Here is a 22,314-nt window from a genome sequence, read left to right on the forward strand (position 1 = left end):
CAGGCCAGGAGCTGCCCCCCGATACGTAAAATCAGTCACAAAGAAAAGTAAGTGAAGCTACGTCTCCCCTCCAGTGGTTGCCTCAATGTGAGCTACTGGCCCATGCAATCGGAAACCATATTGATTTCATTAAACTTTGATTTGTCCTGCATTTAGAACAGGGCTTGGCTCCCAGTAGGCACTTATTCATTCAACAGTTGTTTCTTGGCCATTTACCACGTGCTGGGCACTGTCCCAGATGGAGGGGACATAATGGAGAGTAACACAGACATAGCTGCCAGTCCTCATAGCATTTAGAGTCATCAGGGAGACAGATTAGAATCAAATAAACAGTAAACAAAGATATGCATAATTACATAAACAGTAAACAAAAATATGAATTACAGATGGTGCTAAAAACATGGGAGAATATAAACAGCGATACGGAAGAGAAATGGGGTGAGGGTTAGAATTTACCCTTAGCTAGGCAAAGGACTGAATGACACCAAGGAACCAGCCATGGAAGATGAAGGGTGTGAACCTGGTGGTAGGTGCAGCATGTGCAAAGGCCCTGGGGTAGGAAAGAGTCTGGCAGTTTTGAGGAGGAGAAAGGACAAAGGGGGGCACACGAGGAGGCACAGGCTTCTGCAAGCTCAGGGAAGGCATGGGCTGTCCTCTGGGGTAGGGAGTGCCCCCACCCACACCCCGAACTCCACACTCACGTGCTCTCGATCAGATGCTCCAGGTCCTGGACTTTGCGGCTCAACTCCTCAGCAGGCGGGAAGCTCTTACCCACTTTCATGAAGAGAGCTGCAACCTTGTTGCTGCACAGGAAACCTGCCACCCGCCGCCGCAGCCCTTGTAGGATACAGGCCTCCACAGCCGCTGCACAGACACAGTGGTCAGCAGGTTCTGCTCTGCCTGTGCTTCCAGCACCCAGCCCAGCTCAGTCACACAGGGCTGCCTTGAGGATCTGGGGGCCCCACAATCACAAAACGGGTGACAGCATCCTAGGGAAAAGCATGTATGCCTCTCTACCTTCCACCCCCTCAAAAGACAGCAAGAGAGCTTAGTGGTTAACCCAGCTCACCGCCCGAGGACAGAACATCTCTGTGCACATCCTCTGCCAGCCGCTAACCAGCTGTGCAACTGTGGGCAACTTCTGCCCCTCCCTATGCCTCAGTTTCCTGACTGTAAAATAGGGGTGGTAAGAACATTGATCTCACAAGGTTTCTGTTAGGATGAGGTAGGAAAAAAGCATGGAAAGCACTTTGCACAGAGCCTGCCACACAGTGAGTGCTTTACTAACGTTAGCTACTCCTCCCGTCCACCAGGGAGAGGCGACTGGATCCCAGCTCTGTTGAGCTTTGCCCGGGTAAGGAACCACATCGTTGTCATTACTATTGTAATTCCAGTGCCAGCTAGCACTATGGGTCTCATTCAATCTCTGCCACAGCCAGGGAAGAAAGGAAAGCCATGCCCCTTTTTCAGATGTGGAAACTGAGGCTCTCAGAGGTGAACTGAATTGCCCAGGGCTGCCTGGCAAATAAGCGGTGAAGCCGGGCTCCAAATCCAGGTTAGCGGAGCCCAGGGTGTGCTAACTACACTGTGCTTCCATAAAGGACATTTGAAGAGAGAACTCAGTAATAATCTTCCCATTTCTGTGTTTTCCCTAGAGGCCCTGCCTAGCCATCCTCCAATCAGGATGCCCAGGTTGTAGCCTAGGCTCTACGACTAACTTGCTGTGTGACCACAGGCAAAACACTCTTCCTCTCTGGCCTTCAGAGTTCCCCTCTGGGAAGAAGACTCTATGTGGGCCACTCCGATAGCCCCTATCTTATTTCCGGTACTCTGGGCAGCCCTCTGTTAAGAATGTTACCTGTATCTTACCCGGCTTACACACCAGACTGGGAGCTCACTCTGGTATGTAAAAGGAGCCTAATCAATGTTTATGGGAAAATTGAGTACAGCTGACCCTTGAAGAATGTGGGCGTTAGGAGCACTGCCCCCACCCCCTGTAGTCAAAAATCCATGTATAACTTATGGCTCCCCAAAAACCGTTACTACTAACAGCCTCCTGTTCACTGGAAGCCTTACTTGTAACATTAACAATTGGTAAACACATATTTTGTTTATGTATTATATAATGTATTCTTATGATAAAGCAAGCTACAGAGAAGAAAATGTTTTTTCAACTTGCTGCAAATCTCCAAAAATGTTTCCAATATATTTATTGAAAAAACATCCAGGTATAAGTGGACCCATGCAGTTCAAATCCATGTTGCTCAAGAGTTAACTGTATGTAACAAGAGCTATTACTCATTGGAAACCTGCTGGGTGTCAGACTAGTGTTAAGGTTTACCTTACCTAAAAACCTAGGACAAAACCCCAGAACTGAGTATATTAGTTATGGTCATTCCATAAAAGAGCACAGCAGCACTTCAAGGGTTAAGAGCCTGGCCAAGGTTATGATATGTGTAAAGAGGAATATTGAGAGGTTTTGGGGTACTGCTTTTGTTAGCGACTACTTGGCTTTGAATGAATGTTCACATGCTGCCTAACCTGCCTGTGGATTTAAATTATTCTGGGTGCAGCTCTCTCAAAGATCCTCGTTCTTGCTTACACATACAGTACTTTTCATCTGTTCATACTGTAAGAGGTTAATTATCTCTCCAGGCTTTGTAGACATCGCCCAGTTCTTTCTGACAATGGCTAAGAAGGAACAAGGGATTAAAGAAACCTCAGGGAGAGCCTTCAGGCCTCATTTAGTGCCATCAAATTTCTCTTGCCGAAAGACTTTGATCGGAGTTAGAGAATTATTATGATTTTTATCACTTCGTACACCTCTAAGTCTTTAATTGGGAGGTATGTTAGCAAGTCCTGGAGGAGACATGCATATCATTTTATTTGCAAATAAAAATGTCCAGTAGAAAAAAATTGGGCATATATTCTCATACTCACATTGAAGTGTCTGCATATGTGTGTGCAAATGTATATAGATAGGCAGACCTTGGAGATACTGCAAGTTCAGTTCCAGACCACCACAGTAAAGTGAATATTGCAATAAGGTGAGTCCAGTGAAGGTTTTGGTGTCCCAGGGCATGTAAAAGTTTGTTTGGGTTATACTGCAGTCTTTTAAGGGTACAATAACATTGTACCTTAAAAAGCAGTGTACACACCTTAATTTAAAAATATTTTGTTGCTAAAAAATGCTAACCATCATCTGAGCTTTCAGTGAGTCAAGTCTTAATCACTGATCACAGATCATCATAACAAGTATAACAACGAAAAGGTCTCACATATTGTGAGAATTAGTGAAATGTGACACAGAGACACAAAGAGAGCAGATGCTGTCGGAAAAATGGTGCTGACACTTGCTCAATGCAGCATTACCACAAAACAATTCTTTAAAAACACAGACTCTGTGAAGTGCAATAAAGCATGTCTCAATAAAATGAGGTCTGCCTGTATGTGTATATGTGCATATGTGTTTATTTAAATATACACATTTATAAATACATAAAATATTTTAAATCTTTTAAATGCTTAAGTATATATAAAAAGTTTTTTAAATACATGTATCATATATCTCACTTAAAAAAAATAAAATCTTGCCAAAGTCACTCAATAAAAAGTGGCACAGCTGGGATTTGACCCCAGTCTGCCTGACTGCAAAGAGGCTGAACTGATGTCAGGGGGCTCCCAGGTCACAATGTGTGCTCAGCATGTTGCAGGACCATGGACGGTGCCCCCAGCCATCTGGACCGAAGCTCACTGCCTTGCCAGGTCTCCTCGCTCCGGCCTCTCCGTGAGGTCAAGACACGAGGGGGGAATTACAGCATGGCCTCCATGATCAGACACTCCAGTGATGAAATTAAGTATTTCAAGGAGAAAGAAACTTAGATGCTGGATCCTGACTTCGGGGACACACAAAACACACGTCTCTAGCCCTTGTCAAAGTACAGTATGAACCTGGCAGCATGGTCATTTCTGGGACCTCGTGAGCAAAGCTACTGCAAGGAGAGAAGCCCGAGTCACACTCGGAGCCCAGGCCTGCCTCCTTTGCTGAGCGAGCTGGACATGATTCCTCAGGATGTGTCAGTGGCTCTTAATTCCATGTATTTTTTAAAGGCCCTATCCATCCTCTTCCTTTACCTGGGCAGCCATAGGTAGAGTAAAGAGAGGACATGGAGCCCATTTCTTGGATGCAAGACCAATGACCAAGTGGATGTGGTCAGTGTGAACTGAGGCCACGGAAGGGAAGGCAGTCCCTCCAGAGTTAAGCATGGTTACCTCTTCATGGGGGCAGATGTCGTTCCTAATTACTTCTCATGACTTTTCTATATTTTCAAATTCCCTAAGGGAGTCCCCTTGGAATCTGAAAATAACTTTGGAGTTACAAAGCAAAAAAATGACATAAGCACCCTTGTTCAAAAATGCCACTTCCCACACGTAGTGACTCTATAGCATCTTACTACGCTGGTGGAGAGTGACTGCAGTGGGGTGGGGAGGAGGACCTGATAATACGGGCGAATGTTGAAACCACAATGCTGCTCAAGTGAAACCTTCATAACATTGTGTATCAATGATACCTTAATTTTTTAAAAAAAGATGCCACTTCCCCAAGGCAGCCCACAGAGAGAGAAGCCACTTTTCACAGCCACGGGCCACAGACTCACCACAGAAGGAGATGATGTGGCTGCTGTCTTCGTGGACAAACTTCCACGTGACAGCCTCCTCCATGATCTGCTTCACCTGGAAGGCAAAGACAGCGGGAGAGGGACAGGGAAACACGACCAGGGTGCAGACGTCCCAAAGACCTGCGTCCCCCTTCACAGCCTTCTCGGGCTGCTGGCGAGATTTGGGTAACTGCTCTCCTTCCACACCCTCCTCGCAGCGTCTTCTGGAAGCCCGAGGCCTGTGACGGTACCACGCTTCACATTTTAAAGGATTCACTTTTCAGGCTTTTTGCATGGCAGGTGTCTTCTCAGGTGTCACACGAAATGTCAGCTCCTGCCCTGACACATACCTAAGGCAGCCCTCTCCCTCTGCTCTGTCCACCCCCTATTATAGTTCCTTGAGTGTATTTACATTAGTCCCATCCCATCTGTTTATCTGCTCCTGTCTGTTTTCCTCTTCCAGAACATAAGTCCGCAGTGGGCAGGACCTTGTTTTCCTTGTCCACTGCTTTATCCATGGGTACTAGAATACTGCCTGGTGCACAGTAGGGGCTCAATTAATATTTCCTAAATGAATGAATGCATGAAACAGACATATAAAACAATCAGGAACATGTAGAGAGATGAATCAGCACTGGAATCTGGTGGATCTGAGTTCACATCTCTGCTCAGACACCTACCAGCTGGGCTTGTGATCTTATTTTGGCAAACAGAGGCTCAGTGAGTGAAGCAACTTGCTCCAGGAAGTAGAGCTGGCCCAGAGCAGACAAAGTCCCAGCCTGAGTGTGGGTCCCCAGGCTGGGCGTGCACTTCTGCTTTCTTGAGCAACTCTGATGTGCCAGGCACAGGGACACAACGCTGAAAGGGCAGCCGTGCCTCTGCTCATGGCTGAACCTCTGGGGACCTGAACACCCTGCTGCTTTGCTAGATTCTGGGCCCCACTCCACCCAGAGTCACTGCAGAGCTTTTCACAGAGTTTCTCCTCTCTAGGGCCTCACTTTCCCCACCTTGAAGTGAGGAGGCCAGAAGAGATCAACTCAGAGGCAGGTCCCAGGTCTACAACACCGGGTCTGTGATGGGACGATGGGGCACAGTCCTGAGCCCACCCCTCTCAGTGGGCCTCTGCTCCCTTCCTTGGTGCCGTGTGGCCCCTGCGGACTCAGCCAGGCCAGCATATCAATGCCCCCACCCGAGGACAGTCTCAGGCTCTTGATGTCCCTCTCCCATTCTCTTCTGCTTGCCTCCCAGAGAGGAAGACTCAACTCAGAGCATCCCTGGCCACATTCTCTGGAAAACCACATGGCACTGCCCACCCCGGAGCTGGCACACCACCCATGCCCCACACACCCAACTCAGCACCCTTCCTGTGAACAACAGCTGACCTCTGAGCTCAGCAATCTCCAACCTGGACTTTGACAGCATTTCTAAGTCTGAAAACTACCTAGTCAAGTCCATGGAATTGACCACATTTATGGAATTGGAAACTGAGGTTCAGGAAGGCAACCTGGCCCACCCAAGGCCATACAGCTGAGAAGCACAGCTGGACTTCCAGCTATTACAGTGTAACTCTGGGGAGAGCAAATCCTGGGGCAAAATACCTCTAAAACCGAAATCAGTCAAACGGAGAAGTAAAGTTTAAAACCCATTTATTGCTTACAAACTGCAGCCTAGGGCTGTCTCTTCTCTGCTCTGGCAGAAGCCAGCGAGACCTCCCTCCAACCTTCAAATAAGCCTTCAGTCACCCAGGTAATTACCCATTGATATGGAGATGAACTACTTTTCTCCACCCCTGAGGAACACCTGTTGATATGGAGATGCACTAAAGCCAGGTGAGAGATTCTGGAATATTATAATTTTACCCACATATGGTTTTTTCCAGCCTGCCTCCAGCTGCCATACGGTGGCTCTTCTAGCTACTAGCTGTGTTTTCTCAGGCAAGTTACATCTCCTCTCTGAACCTTAACTCTCTCATTGAATAAAAGGTGTATAGGAATAGCATCTGCCTCAAAGTGAACCAAACAAGTTAAAGCAAACCATGTACTGAGCACAGAGTCTGGCACACTATGCCTGCAATAAGTGTTAGCTGCATGCATGCATGAGTCTGCCTAAAACCTCAGTATTCTGGTCCTGGCTGAACCATCACCTGCTCTGGAAGTTAAATTCCCTTGCTTGGGTTTACACAACAGCAGCTTTTATAACACCCATCAGATTTATACTGAATTCATCACACACACTGTCCTCCCTGCTGGGCTGTGGACCGCATGAGGGTAATAAGCACTGTGTCTCCCTGCTTTGCAGTGATGGTTTGGGCACATCCGAGGTGCTCAATAACGTTCTGCTTCAGGAATGAATGGCTTGAAGGATCATAATCAACTTCTGCTTTGGTAGAATACTCTAGCTAAAAAAATGTTTTGCCACCATAATCATGGGCAAACAGAGCAGCAGCATTACCACCCCTATTTGCAAAGGGAGCAGACAGAGAGGCACAGAGAGGTGGTATAACCTGTCCAGAGTCACACAGCTGGTAGGCAGCAGAGTCAAAGCTTAGACTCAGGTCTGTCGAACTCCAGGGGCTGAGCTCCTCTGTGACATACCATTAGGCCCACACGGTCTCAGAGTGTTTGTCCACACCTCCCCCTTCCTAGGCACCTGCCTCCCTCCTCTTTGCTCCCCTGAGGTAGGACACAGTGATGCTGGTTTATAATCCAGTGTCAGAGCACCTGACAGGAGGAGGCTGCCAAGCACCCAGACCTGGATGTTGCTGGGGAAAAGAGGGGCAGTGGGGCATGAGTTCAGGCTAAGTAGTGGGTGATAGTGAACTATCAGGGAGGCAGTGGGCGGTGGGGGGAATGGGTTTCCAGACACCCTGGTCAGGAGAGTTTTCAGAGCAGCACAGTGGTTAACTAAGAGCTAAGAATTTGGGGCCAGACAGGCCTTGGTTCAAATCCTAGCTCAGCCACTTACGAGCTGTAGGACTTTGGAAAAACTCCTTTACGTAGTAAATACCAACTTGTAAAGAGTGAGCAAAGTACACTGGGTCTGCCGTCAAAATACACTAAGTCCATTTCTCATCCCCTTCACCAATACTGCTGGGCAGGAAAATAGATGTGAGGGGGTGGAAAGAGAATAAGGCCAGGAAAGCCCACTAAAAGACACTCAAAAAGTTAACCAAAAAAATAAAAAACCCAGGAAAGACTCACAGAGTTAATGAATTAATCAGTTAAAGCTCAAAAAGCCAGGAGTACCTAGGCCTGGAATGTCTGAATATTCCCCAGATAAAGGAGGGTTCCTAGGCATAGCTGTGTCTTTATCGTGTCACTTCGATCATGCCATTTTAAGATTTACTTTAGCCTCCTAAAAACCCCAGCTTCTTCTTTAACTTAACCTATATGCTGTTTTTTTCTCCTCCAGCCCCTAATCAAGTAATTTACAACCTGGGCAATATATGGCAAGCAAGCCCAGCCATAAACAACATAGTAAAAGCAAGAAAGATTCCATCTTAAAGATAAGATTGCCTTTTAATACCCAGGAAGGTAAGAAGTAAGATACTTAACATACTCTTTAGCTAACAGACAATAACTCAGCCCACCTCAGGGGCAGGGCAGGCAGTCTTGTTTGAAAATTCCCAGACCAAGGCTTCCATATTTCAGTGAGAAATCAGAGCAGTAAATTTCTTGTGTTAAGTTCATTTTAACACTCTGGGACCACTTACCAAGTCTGCAACCACAGCCCTTTGTCACATTCCTGAAAAATCCTTAAAAGAGGGAACCCTCAACCTTACAGGGCGTTCCTCTCTCTGAGGTCGCCTGCACTGTCGAAGTGCGTACCTTTAACTTTTTACCAACCTTTTAGGAGCGCCTCTTCTCTGGGGCAGCCCACACACACCGCTTATCCAGTGAGCTCCTTTTTGCTTTAGGTAAACTTCTCACTGTTCAACCTCAACATCTTGTCTCTGCACTTTTCCAGTGAAGGTGTCTTTGTTACTTTGCTTTTTCATTATAATCCTGCAGATTTCAGCTCAAACCTTCACTCTCTCTGTCCCAACTAGGGAGGTGCTACTGAGAGCTCAGATCTGGGCATGCAAAAGACCTTCGCCTAGGTGACTGGGAACTGCAGCTTACAGTCATGCTCTTCAGTAGCCTGCCTGAAAGTCTTCTTTCTTTACCTGTAGGAAGTTTGCAGAACATGATCTCACTCCATCCAGTGCTCTGCAGCTCCCCAAACTCTGGGGTGGTAGGGACTCAGTTCTCACACCATGCAGATCCAAGCAGACAATGGATGCCGGGTAACACTGGCTTGAGGAGTTAGCAGGGGTGGTGCCCTATGCTGAGCAGCTGTTCATGACCTTCCTTTACTATTCTATGCTGTCATTCCCTAACACTCTCACTTTAATGCATTCCTTCCTCACCTTGTACTCTGATTTCCCTGCATCTCCAAACCGACATGCCCCCAACAGTACCTCTCTGGTCCAAGTGACCCTGGTCTGAGCCGCATCTGTTTTGGATTGACACTGTAACCTCTCACTTGTCTCCCTGCATTTGCCTCCTAGAGGCTCATCTTAACGTGGCCAGAAGGATCTTGTTAAAGGCTAAGTCAACAGAACAACCAGACAGAAGATCAACAAGGAAACAGAGGACTACAGCATTACAGACCTCCTGGGCCCAAGACACTGCATAGAATCCTCCACCCAACACCAGGGGAATACACATGTCTCTCAAGTGTACACAGAACATTCTTCAGGATAGAGCATATGTTAGGAAACAAAACAAGTCTCAATAACATTTTAAAAGACCAAATTCATACAAAGTTTCTTTTCTGATCACAATGGAGTAAAACTAGAAATCAACAGCATAGTGGAAATTAACACACTCTCTGAACAATCAACCTATGGGTCAAAGAAGAAATAACAGGAAAAATTAGCAAATATCTTGAGGAAAATGAAAACACAACATAGTAAAAACAGTGGGATGTAACAAAAACAGTGCTAAGAGGGAAACATGCAGCTAGAAATGCTTATGCTAAAAGAAGAAAGATCTCAAATCAACAATCTGACTTTATAACCTTAAGGAACTTTTTAAACTAAGAACAAACCAAAGCTAGCAGAAAGAAGGAAACATCAGAGCAGAGATAAACAAAACAAATACAATAGAAAAAAGTCAACAAAACCAAGAGTTGTTCTCCAAAAAAAGTTAGAAAAATTGACAAATTTTCAGCTAGACTAAGAAATACCCTAACTAAAATCAGAACTGTAGGAGACAATCCAACATATGCTATAGAAATAAAAAGGCTCTTAGGAGAATACTATAAACAGCTGCAAGCCAATAAATTGGATATCCTAAATAAAATAAATTCCTAAAACATGCAATCTACCAAAATCTGAACAGACTTAGAAGTAGCAAGGGGACTGAATCAGTAATTTAAAATGTCCCCAACAAGAAAAGCTCAAGACCAGACAGATGGCTTCACTGGAGAATTCTGTCAAACACCTAAGAATTAACCAACCCTTCTCAAACTCTTAAAAGAAAAAAATTGAACAGAAGGGAATACTTTCAAACTCATTTTATGAGGCCAACATCACCTTGAAATCAAAGCCAGAAAAAACACTACACAAAAACTATACAGACCAATACCTCCAAGGAATACTGATGCAAAAATGTCAACAAAACACGAGCAAGCAGAATTCAGCAGCATAGCAAAAGGACTGTAACCATGACCAAGTGGGATTTATTGCTAACATGCAAGGATGGCTCAACAGATAAAAATCAACCCACGTAGGCAGAGCCAAGATGGCAGCGTGAGTAGGACAGTGAGAGTCTCCCTGCAAAAACATATATATTTTTGAAAATACAACAAATACAACTATCCCTAAAGTAGAGACCAGAAGATACAGGACAACAGCCAGACCACATCCACACCTGCAAGAACCCAGCGCCTCGCCAAGAGGGTAAGATACAAGCCCTGGCCCGGCGGGACCCAAGCGCCCCTCACCCCAGCTCCCAGCAGGAGGAGAGGAGTCAGAGCAGGGAGGGAGAGGGAGCGCAGGACTGCTAAATAGCCAGCCCTAGCCATCTGCACCCAGGCGTGGGGTGTTGGATACTAGGAAAACAGGACAGTAAGACCTGTGAGCAGGTCCCTGTGGCCGGCGCCCCTGGGACAAAGAAAAGCAACTGATTTTTGAAAGTCTTAAAGGGACAGGGACCCCACAGCGGAACGGAATCGTTCCGGGACACTTAGCCCAGCAGCTGGAAATCCTGGGGATCTCTAGACACCCTAAACCCCTGGGCAGCAGCTCTGAGACCCCTCACAGCGATAAACAGCCCCCACCGTCTGTTCCCACTCCAGCATCCCGCCATACAAGAGCAGCAGCCTGAGGCTGGAGAAACCCACAGCAAGGGAGCTTCCTCCATAGTGGCTGGGCAAGAAGCAGACCCAGTCTACGTGCAATTGCACAACACAAGCCCTTAGGGGTCACTGTTGTCCCAGTAAAGAAAGGCCAGGAGCAAGTGGAAAAGGTCTTGGCTCTCCCAGCTGACAGACAAGTAAACAGCATACCACTTCATCTACCAACATGCAAAGGCAAAAAAATTTGATCCAGACCAGGCTAACCCAGACACCTTCGACATTCTCTCTTGAGAAGGAATCTGGGGGAGGGAGGGGGTAGATTTAACCAATCTTCCTGAAAAAGAATTCTAAACAAAAGTCATAACCATGCTGATGGACTTGCAGAGAAATATGCAAGAACTAAGGAAGGAGAATGCAGAAATAAAACAATCTCTGGAAGGACTTCAAAGCAGAATGGATGAGATGCAAAAGACCATTAATGGACTAGAAAATGGAGAACAGGAACGCAGAGAAGCTGATGCAGAGAGAGATAAAAGGATCTCCAGGAATGAAAGAATATTAAGAGAACTGTGTGACCAATCCAAAAGGAATAATATTTGCATCATAGGAGTACCAGAAGAAGAAGAGAGAGAAAAAGGGATAGAAAGTGTTTTTGAAGAAATAATTGCTGAGAACTTCCCCAAACTAGGGGAGGAAATGGCCTCTCAGACCACAGAAACACACAGAACTCCCATGACAAGGGACCCAAGGAGGGCAACACCAAGACACATAATAATTAAAATGGCAAAGATTAAAGACAAGGACAGAGTATTAAAGGCAGCCGGAGAGTAAAAAAAGGTCACCTACAAAGGAAAACCCATCAGGCTATCATCAGACTTCTCAACAGAAACCTTACAGGCCAGAAGAGAATGGCATGATATATTTAATGCAATGAAACAGAAGGGCCTTGAACCAAGAATACTGTATCCAGCACGATTATCACTTAAATATGAAGGAGGGATTTAAAAATTCCCAGACAAGCAGAAGTTGAGGGAATTTGCCTCCCACAAACCACCTCTACAGGGTATCTTAGAGGGACTGCTCTAGATGGGAACACTCCTTAAAAGAGCACAGAACAAAACACCCAACATATGAAGAATGGAGGAGGAGGAATAAGAAGAGAGAGAAATAAAGAATAATCAGATAGTGTGTTCATCAATAAGTGAGTTCAGTTAGACAGTAAGACAGTAAAGAAGCTAACCTTGAACCTTTGGTAACCACAAACTTAAAGCCTGCAATGGCAATAAGTACATATTTTTCAATAATCACCCTAAATGTAAATGGACTGAATGCACCAATCAAAAGACACAGAGTAATAGAATGGATAAAAAAGCAAGACCCATCTATATGCTGCTTACAAGAGACTCACCTCAAACCCAAAGACATGCACAGATTAAAAGTCAAGGGATGGAAAAAGTTATTTCGTGCAAACAACAGCGAGAAAAAAGCAGGTGTTGCAATACTAGTATCAGACAAAATAGACTTCAAAACAAAGAAAGTAACAAGAGATAAAGAAGGACATTACATAATGATAAAGGGCTCAGTACAACAAGAGGATATAACCATTATAAATATATATGCACCCAATACAGGAGCACCAACATATGTGAAACAAATACAAACAGAATTAAAGGAGGAAACAGAATGCAATGCATTCATTTTGGGAGACTTCAACACACACTCACTCCAAAGGACAGATCCACCAGACAGAAAATAAGTAAGGACACAGAGGCACTGAACAACACACTAGAACAGATGGACCTAATAGACATCTATAGAACTCTACATCCGAAAGCAACAGGATACACATTCTTCTCAAGTGCACATGGAACATTCTCCAGAATAGGCCACAAAAAGAGCCTCAGTAAATTCCAAAAGATTGAAATCCTACCAACCAACTTTTCAGACCACAAAGGTATAAAACTAGAAATAAATTGTACAAAGAAAGCAAAAAGGCTCACAAACACATGGAGGCTTAATTTAACAACATGCTCCTAAAAAGTCAATTGATCAACGACCAAATTAAAATGGAGATCCAGCAATACATAGAAACAAATGACAACAACACAAAGCCCCAACTACTGTGGGACGCAGCAAAAGCAGTCTTAAGAGGAAAGTATATAGCAATCCAGGCATATTTAAAGAAGGAAGAACAATCCCAAATGAATAGTCTAATGTCACAATTACTGAAACTGGAAAAAGAAGAACAAATGAGGCCTAAGGTCAGCAGACGGAGGGACATAATAAAGATCAAAGAAGAAATAAATAAAATTGAGAATAAAACAATAGAAAAAAATCAATGAAACCAAGAACTGGTTCTTTGAGAAAATAAAGAAAATAGATAAGCCTCTAGCCAGACTTATTAAGAGAAAAAAGAAAGTCAACACACATCAACAGAATCAGAAACAAGAAAGGAAAAATCATGACGGACCCCACAGAAATACAAGGAATTATTGGAGAATACTATGAAAACCTATATGCTAACAAGCTGGAAAACCTAGGAGAAATGGACAAATTCCTGGAAAAATACAACCTTCCAAGACTGACCCACAAAGAAACAGAAAATCTAAACAGACCAATTACCAGCAATGAAATTGAAGCGGTAATCAAAACACTACCCAAGAACAAAATCCCCGGGCCAGATGGATTTACCTCGGAATTTTATCAGACAGAGAAGACATAATACCCATTCTCCTTAAAGTTTTCCAAAAAATAGAAGAGGAGGGAATACTCCCAAACTCATTCTATGAAGCCAACATCACCCTAATACCAAAACCAGGCAAAGAACCCACCAAAAAAGACTACAGACCAATATCCCTGATGAACGTAGATGCAAAGAAAGACTTTGCTGAGAAAGACTCAGCAAAATGTTAGCAAACCGAATTCAAAAATACATCAAAAGGATCATACACCATGACCAAGTGGGATTCACCCCAAGGATGCAAGGATGGTACAACATTCGAAAATCCATCAACATCATCCACCACATCAACAAAAAGAAAGACAAAAACCGCATGATCATCTCCATAGATGCTGAAAAAGCATTCAACAAAATTCAACATCCATTCATGATAAAAACTCTCAACAAAAAGGGTATAGAGGGCAAGTACCTCAACATAATAAAGGCCATATATGATAAACCCACAGCCAACATCATACTGAACAGCGAGAGGCTGAAAGCTTTTCCTCTGAGATCGGGAACAAGACAGGGATGCCCACTCTCCCCACTGTTATTCAACATAGTACTGGAGGTCCTAGCCACGGCAATCAGACAACACAAAGAAATACAAGGAATCCAGATTGGTAAAGAAGAAGTTAAACTGTCACTATTTGCAGATGACATGATATTGTACATAAAAAACCCTAAAGACTCCACTCTGAAACTACTAGAGCTAATATCGGAATTCAGCAAAGTTGCAGGATACAAAATTAACACACAGAAATCTGTGGCTTTCCTATACACTAACAATAAACTAATAGAAAGAGAAATCAGGAAAACAATTCCATTCACAATAGCATCAAAAAGAATAAAATACCTAGGAATAAACCTAACCAAGGAAGTGAAAGACCTATACCCTGAAAACTATAAGACACTCTTAAGAGAAAGTAAAGAGGTCATTAACAAATGGAAACACATCCCATGCTCCTGGCTAGGAAGAATTAATATCGTCAAAATGACCATCCTGTCCAAAGCAATATACAGATTCGATGCAATCCCAATCAAACTACCAACCGCATTCTTCAATGAACTGGAACAAATAGTTCAAAAATTCATATGGAAAAACCAAAGACCCCAAATAGCCAAAGCAATCCTGAGAAGGAAGAATAAAGTGGGGGGGAATCTCACTCCCCAACTTCAAGCTCTACTACAAAGCCACAGTAATCAAGACATTTTGGTACTGGCACAAGAACAGAGCCACAGACCAGTGGAACAGAATAGAGACTCCAAACATTAACCCAAACATATATGGTCAACTAATATTTGATAGAGGGGCCATGGACATACAATGGGGAAATGACCGTCTCTTCAACAGATGGTGCTGGCAAAACTGGACAGCTACATGTAAGAGAATAAAATTGGATCACTGTCTAACCCCATACACAAAAGTAAATTCGAAATGGATCAAAGACTTGAATGTAAGTCATGAAACCATAAAACTCTTAGAAAAAAACATAGGCAAAAATCTCTTAGACGTAAACAAAAAGAGTGACCTCTTCTTGAACATATCTCCCCGGGCAAAGGAAACAAAAGCAAAAATGAACAAATGGGACTATATCAGGCTGAAAAGCTTCCGTACAGCAGAGGACACCATGAATAGAACAAAAAGGTATCCTACAGTATGGGAGAATATATTTGTACATGACAGATCCGATAAAGGGTTGACATCCAAAATATATAAAGAGCTCACACACCTCAAGAAACAAAAAGCAAATAATCCAATTAAAAAATGGGCAGAAGAGCTGATTAGACAGTTCTCTAAAGAAGAAATTCAGATGGCCAACAGATACATGAAAAGATGCTCCACATTGCTTCTGATCAGAGAAATGCAAATTAAAACCACAATGAGATATCATCTCACACCAGTAAGGATGGCCACCATCCAAAAGACAAACAACAACAAATGTTGGCGAGGTTGTGGAGAAAGGGGAACCCTCCTACACTGCTGGTGGGAATGTAAATTAGTTCAACCATTGTGGAAAGCAGTATGGAGATTCCTCAGAATGCTCAAATTAGAAATACCATTTGACCCAGGAATTCCACTTCTAGGAATTTACCCTAAGAATGCAGCACTCCAGTTTGAAAAAGACAGATGCACCCCTATGTTTATCGCTGCACTATTTACAACAATTCCAAGATATGGAAGCAACCTAAATGTCCATCAGTAGATGAATGGATAAAGAAGATGTGGTACATATACACAATGGAATATTACTCAGCCATAAGAAAAAAATAGATCCTACCATTTGCAACAACATGGATGGAGCTAGAGGGTATTATGCTCAGTGAAATAAGCCAGGCGGAGAAAGACAAGTACCAAATGATTTCACTCATATGTGGAGTATAAGAAAAAAGGAAAACTGAAGGAAGAAAACAGCAGCAGAATCACAGAAACCAAGAATGGACTAACAGTTACCAAAGGGAAAGGGACTGAGGAGGATGGGTGGGAAGGGAGGCATAAGGGCAGGGAAAAAGAAAGAGGGCATTATGATTAGCATGTATAGTGTGGGGGTGCACGGGGAGGGTTGTGCAACACAGAGAAGACAAGTAGTGATTTTACTATGCTGATGGACAGTGACTGTGAAGGGGTATGTGGGGGGGACTTGGTGAAGGGGGGAGCCTTGTAAACATAATGTCTTTCATGTAACTGTAGATTAATGATACCAAAACAGAAAATCAGCTGATAAGCAAAATTTAAAAAAAAATTAAATAATCACCTTAGCTCATTATAGAAGATTATGAACAGTGAAGATATAAGGAACAGAAATATCTTAGAGCACTACCATGAGAAATAAAACCCAGGATGTCCACTAAAAAAAGGAGGTCATCTGAGAAGCAAGTTAAAAAACTAGAAAACAGTATTTTTATCACTAAAGTAGGTTAGAGCTACATTACCACTTGGTTGTAACAATGCCATATTTTGATTATTGTCAACACTACAAACTAATATCTTTTCATTATCAACACTAGTGGTTATCAGGAGGATAGACTTAGCAAGAAGAAACACCTAACTTAAAGCTATGATTACAAAAGAATTATTATTCAGCAAACCTCAGTGTAAATGCAGTGAGACCTTACAATAGGAATATTACCAATGAGCAACCGCAGATCACTTGTTAAAGGGCCAGAATGAACTATACACTGTACTACATATTTTTAAAACTGAGAAGACACTAGTCAGAGGCTAGAAGAACAATATTTACCAAATTACAGGAAGAAACGATTTTCAAGAAAATTAAAAGAAACATGTAATAACAATAACATAACTCTAACATATATTGACACTATCACTGATGTTTTCATAGGGTATTTAGAGATGTGTCTTAGGTGGTCATGAAGGCCTATCCTTTAGAAGGTAATTCTTATTTTTTAATTGGGAGTTATGTACTTAATTCATCTAACAAAGCTATGCTTTTTAAATCTGTAATTAAAACTAGACTTTCCCCCATATTTAATATCAATTGTTTCAGTTTTATTCCATACTTCTTAACTTAAATATAACTGCATAGTTCTCACGAAGCTCACTAATAACTGTAACAATAAAACTATATTGTACAACTTTTCTCAAAAAACTGTAAAATGACAATGAGAGCTAATTCCCACTTTCAAAACTATTCAATTTATTTATAACAAATGAAAGGACCTCAGAAATAAAAGCTAAGTCAAACAATAACTATTATTTAAAATTACAGTCAATTGATATTCATCAAATTTGCCAAAGTATGCAAAAAAATCACACAGCTAGAAAAAGCAAGTAAGGTTGTACTCAGCTGTTCTTGATACTTGTTCCAAAAATCTTAACCATGTGAGATTTCACTGATGTACAGGTAGAAATAAAAGCAATCATTATTATTACTGAAATGCAAAGATGTCTTAGGGATAAATAAATGCCACACAATAAAGTGAAATTAAGAAAAAAACTTCCTTTTTAAAGCACAAAATACAAAACGTTCAATAAACATTATTATATTATTGGACAATGAAATTAATATTCCTTTTGTCCCCAATCCTTCCTGAGTCCAGGAAGTGTGTAAGGGAGAAAATATGCATTCTATATGTTAAATATATACATGTTGTAATGTGTACATTCGGGAGTCAAAAGGCTTAAATACTTTTTCAGTCAAAGATACATGAACTTTATACAAACTTTATGCTTTTTTTTTCAATCTCTAAAAGTACATCAGAAGTCTCCAGAAGAAATATCAAATTTGTAAGCAAAAGGCCAGTCACTGCAGGTAAACCTTGACTTAGATATGGTAGTACTCCTAAAAGCTCATCCATTTTCAGATTATAATGCAAAAGGGGAATGATTAGTTGTTTTTATTTCAGCTTTATTGAGGTAAAATTGACATATAAAATTGTAAGATATTTAAAGTGTGTAAACATGGTGGTATGTATCAAATATGTATATCAAATATATAGGGGAATGATTATTTACTTATTTATTTTTGAGATATAATTGACATAGTGTAAGTTCAAGATATAAAACATGCTGACTCAATATGTTTTACACTGCAATATCATTACTTCCATAGTGTTAGCTAACACCTCTATCACCCCTCATAATTATCATTTCCTTTTTGTGGTGGGAACTATTAAGATCTAGTCTCTTAGCAACTTGTAAGTTTGTAATACAGTATTGTTGTCTATAATTACTAGGCCTCTATTTTAGACCTCCAGGACTTATTTATCAATGTTTGCAAGGTTTTACTCTTAAACAATATTTCCCCAATTCCCCCACCCCTAGACCTTGATAACCACTATTCCATTCTGTTTTTATGAGTTCAGCTTTTTTAGACTCCATGTATCAATGAGGGCATACATATGTGTCTCTGTTTGATGTATCCACGTAGCATAATGCCCTCAAGGTCCATCCACAGTGTCACAAAGGCAGGATCTCCTTTCTCATGGCTGAATAATATTCCATTATTTATATAAAGCACATCTTCATGCATTCATCTGCAGATGGACCCTTAAGTTGCTTCCTTTTCTTGGCTATTGTGAATAATGCTACAATATGCGTAGGACTGCAGATACATCTTTGACAAACTGTCTTCATTTCCTTTGGATACATACCCAGGACCCTTACTGGATCATATAGTAGTTCTATTTTTAATTTTTTAAAGAACCTCTATACTGTGGCTGAACCAAGTTGGGGGAACGATTGCTTAAAGTAATCAGTCAATCACTTTAGAAAGAGATTCAACTAAAATGAATAATCATCCTCAAAATGAACTCTTGTATAAACATAATTCAAAGACATAACAATAATGAAGACTTGAGAACCATATAAGAATGACAGAATATAAGAAGAGACTAGAACTCAGAAATAAAGTGGTCTAGGTCATTACAGATAAATAAACAGATACTAAAGGTTGAATTGTAGTTGCTCAGGGTTGATAGTTAACTGTCAGATAAAATAATTAAAACACCTGGTTTACAATAGAGTGAAAAAGTACAAATTGATTTTTTAAAATTGTTTTAAAAAGAAGGAAAATTATGAAATTGTTTTCTAACCCTTAAAGATAATTTAGGTAAGCCAATTTCTCAAAACTATTCTTGGAGATAATACCAGCATTGCTATTGAAACAATCATCCCAGCAACACAGAAATGAGAAAATGACAAGCTTAGTCAAAGTTCTCATCTTTTCCCTGAGGCAAACCCACGTAGGTGCATAACGTAAACTGGCAAAATCCTCTACAACTGGCATTAAGTACGGGGTGTCAGAGGAAATGGATGTGTGTGGGCACACACATGTGGTGTGAGTGTGTGCACATGTGTTTGTGTATGAATGCACACATAATTGAGACTGTGCTTGGGAACTGAATTTTCTTAAGTTCTTTCCCACATATCTATAGGATGAAGTATGTAGTGATATTGTATTCCCATCAACACAGGCCCAAGTACACAAAAATGGAATTAAACCCAAAGATTTCGTTCCTTTAAAATGGATCTAGGAGTGAGTTTTAAAATTTACTTTATTTTTCTACCGTGTTTATTTTGACCATTAGTCTAAATCACTACAATTTATAGGTTCTATTGGCTTTTTCTCAAATAACACAAAGCTACTTTAGAAATATTTTAAATTCCATCTTATCTAAAGATTTGTCCCCAAAACACATGCATTAAAGCAGTCATAGCCTTCAAATTAATGAGTATTTTACCTGATAGACTCTGTTACAGCTAATTCTTGAGCAGACACCTGTAATGTCCATAATAAGCATGAAACTTAAAATATTTCCCATTGATGCTGCCAATACTCCCCCCAACAACCAACTTAACCCATTTACACCACAGTCACTAATCTCTAGATACCTTTTAGTTTTGTCCCTAAATAAGTCATTCGAGGAATGATACCAATTTTGGTGCCTAATTGAAAGCACAGTGCTGTGGAAAGAACATGGTTTCTGAATTTAGCCAGACTTCAAGTTTAAAGTCAGCATCATCTCTATTATCTTTGTAAACTTTGGGTTTGTTACTTAATATCTGGAGGGAAAATAAAAGTGACCAAAGTCATTTGTAAAGTGGTAGTAAAAACCCCAGGCCAGGAAATAGCTTTCATTTCGTAGACCAATCATGGTGGTTTCAACAGAGCTGCTGGAGTGGGGCTGGAGGACAGTACTGAGGATGCTGAAACAGAGTCCACCAGAGGAAGGAAAAAAAATCCACTTTAACACAGATGCCAGTGGGAGCAGGTGCTCCCCGCGCCGGGCCCCGGGCTGAAGCCGACTGGCTCCGGGCCGGGAGGAGCGAGCGCGCGCGAGCCAGCCGACCTACACTGCCGCTCCGCCCACACGCCTCCGAGACGCGGCACGCACCCCAGCACCGCCCCAGCCCGGCCCCCGCCCTCGGGGAGCGCCCTAGGCGGGTCGTGGCCTCCCGGGCGCCCGCGAGCGCCCGCCGCATGGGCGTTCCCCTCCTCGCGGACACCGCCGGCCTCCACTTAACTTCATTCGCCACGATGTGCTCGCCCTGGACCGCACCAATTGGAAGGCGAGGGCGGCGGGCGCAGGACGCGGCGGGGCCTGCGGCCAGGGGGCGGGGCCGGCCCGCCGACGCTAGGCTGCGCGGATGGGCGAACCGGGGCGGGGCGGAGGCGGGGCCCGAGCGCCGCGCCTGCGGGCCGCGGAGGAGTGGAACCTTACCGAGCCGCCGCCGCCGCTGCCGCTGCCGGCACGTGATGCCGCAACGTCCCCACCCGCCCCACCGCCCCCTCCGCGCCCCGCGCCGGGATTCCGAACAGGTGCGGCCGGGACCGCCGATGCACCGGCCCTGTGCGGGCGGCGCCGACCCTCTGGGGCTGCCGGGGGCCAGGACCACCGCGGAGCCGTCCGCTCCTCGGGAGCCTGCCGCTTCCGAGCTCGGGGAAGGAGGGGCGTGGGGACGGATGTGGTCAGGACCACGGACAGGTCTCCTCCTTTGACAACTGGCTTAGGGATGCGCACCGCGTGACTTGTCACATTCGGTAATCGGAAGGTCTGTTCTGTTTGCTTTGCCTTGCCTGAATCAGCCAAGCTCTCGCCTCCCATCTCCGCTGTGGGGAGGAGAGACAGCTAGCTGGCAAAGAGCAAACAGGAGAAAGGGATCCTGAGGACAGAAGCTCCTCTCTCTCTTTCTCTGTCTCTCCCTCCCTCACAAATACACGAGCACTTCCCCCTTTAGCTTCGCTCCTGTTAAGGCTTGCCACCACCCTGAGCTTGGATAGCCCCTTGGAAATACGAATTGGCGTTTGTGTACACATTGTGAACACACATTTCAGGCCACACAAAAGCAGAGATCAAACAGACGTTTTGACAGAGGGCCTGAGGAGCATGTCACATGCAGCTTTTCAACATTTGCAGACCTATGAGCATTATGGTCACCGGCAACCTTGAACGCAGCAACACTTGGTCCCTTAATTTTTCCATGAAGCACTCGGACCACTCAACCATTTACCCAACTCTCAACTTTAGTTGGAGTTTTAAATATTTAGTAAAATAAACATTGAGAAATAGGGAGTTAGTGACTTTTCCTCGTGGAGGACATGCTAACTCTTCGGGCAAAGTAGCTATACTGGGAACTGACAAACAGAGAAAATATTTTGCACTTATGTAAGTGAGGATGGTCAGTAAATCTAGAGCAGAAGCCCTTTCATTGCTTTTATATAATCTCTCCCTCAGTCACAGTTGAGGTGCAGTAGACATTCATTCGTTAACATTTCCATTACTGAAGTGAATATTAAACCTGGCACTGTGCTCAAATCTGGCTACAAGAAAATACTTTTCTACCCAGAAAATACTAATGTCTATCTTTTAGGAGAGCTCTGTGTAAGCGTGTGTGTGTTTATGTGTTTGTTTAACATAGATATCTATGACATTCCAGCAAAATACGTATACTTCCAAAGACATTTTTTTCCAGGCAACCTCCCTTCAACAGTCTTCAACTCCAAGGCATTGATTTTAACTTGAAACCACTGTTCAGGGTTTATGGTTTCTGGCTGGCTTGAGTAATCCAATTGTTCAAGCTTTCTAAGAATTTCATATTGAAAACCAGAAAACCTTTACAATCATTTCATC

General features: G+C 43.0%; 1 protein-coding gene across 1 annotated transcript in view; it reads right to left on the bottom strand.

Moving 5' to 3' along the window:
• LOC140846391 (uncharacterized) overlaps positions 1-21,288 on the bottom strand; it is a 29,748-nt gene extending 8,460 nt beyond the window's left edge. Inside the window, 4 exon segments of the mRNA XM_073222409.1 lie at positions 702-864; positions 4,659-4,938; positions 20,537-20,731; positions 20,905-21,288. Coding sequence (XP_073078510.1) covers positions 702-864; positions 4,659-4,938; positions 20,537-20,731; positions 20,905-21,288 — 1,022 coding nt within the window.
• Positions 21,289-22,314: the final 1,026 nt, after the last annotated feature.

This window comes from Manis javanica, chromosome 15, assembly GCF_040802235.1.
Source record: "Manis javanica isolate MJ-LG chromosome 15, MJ_LKY, whole genome shotgun sequence".
NCBI classification, from domain to species: Eukaryota; Metazoa; Chordata; class Mammalia; order Pholidota; family Manidae; genus Manis; species Manis javanica.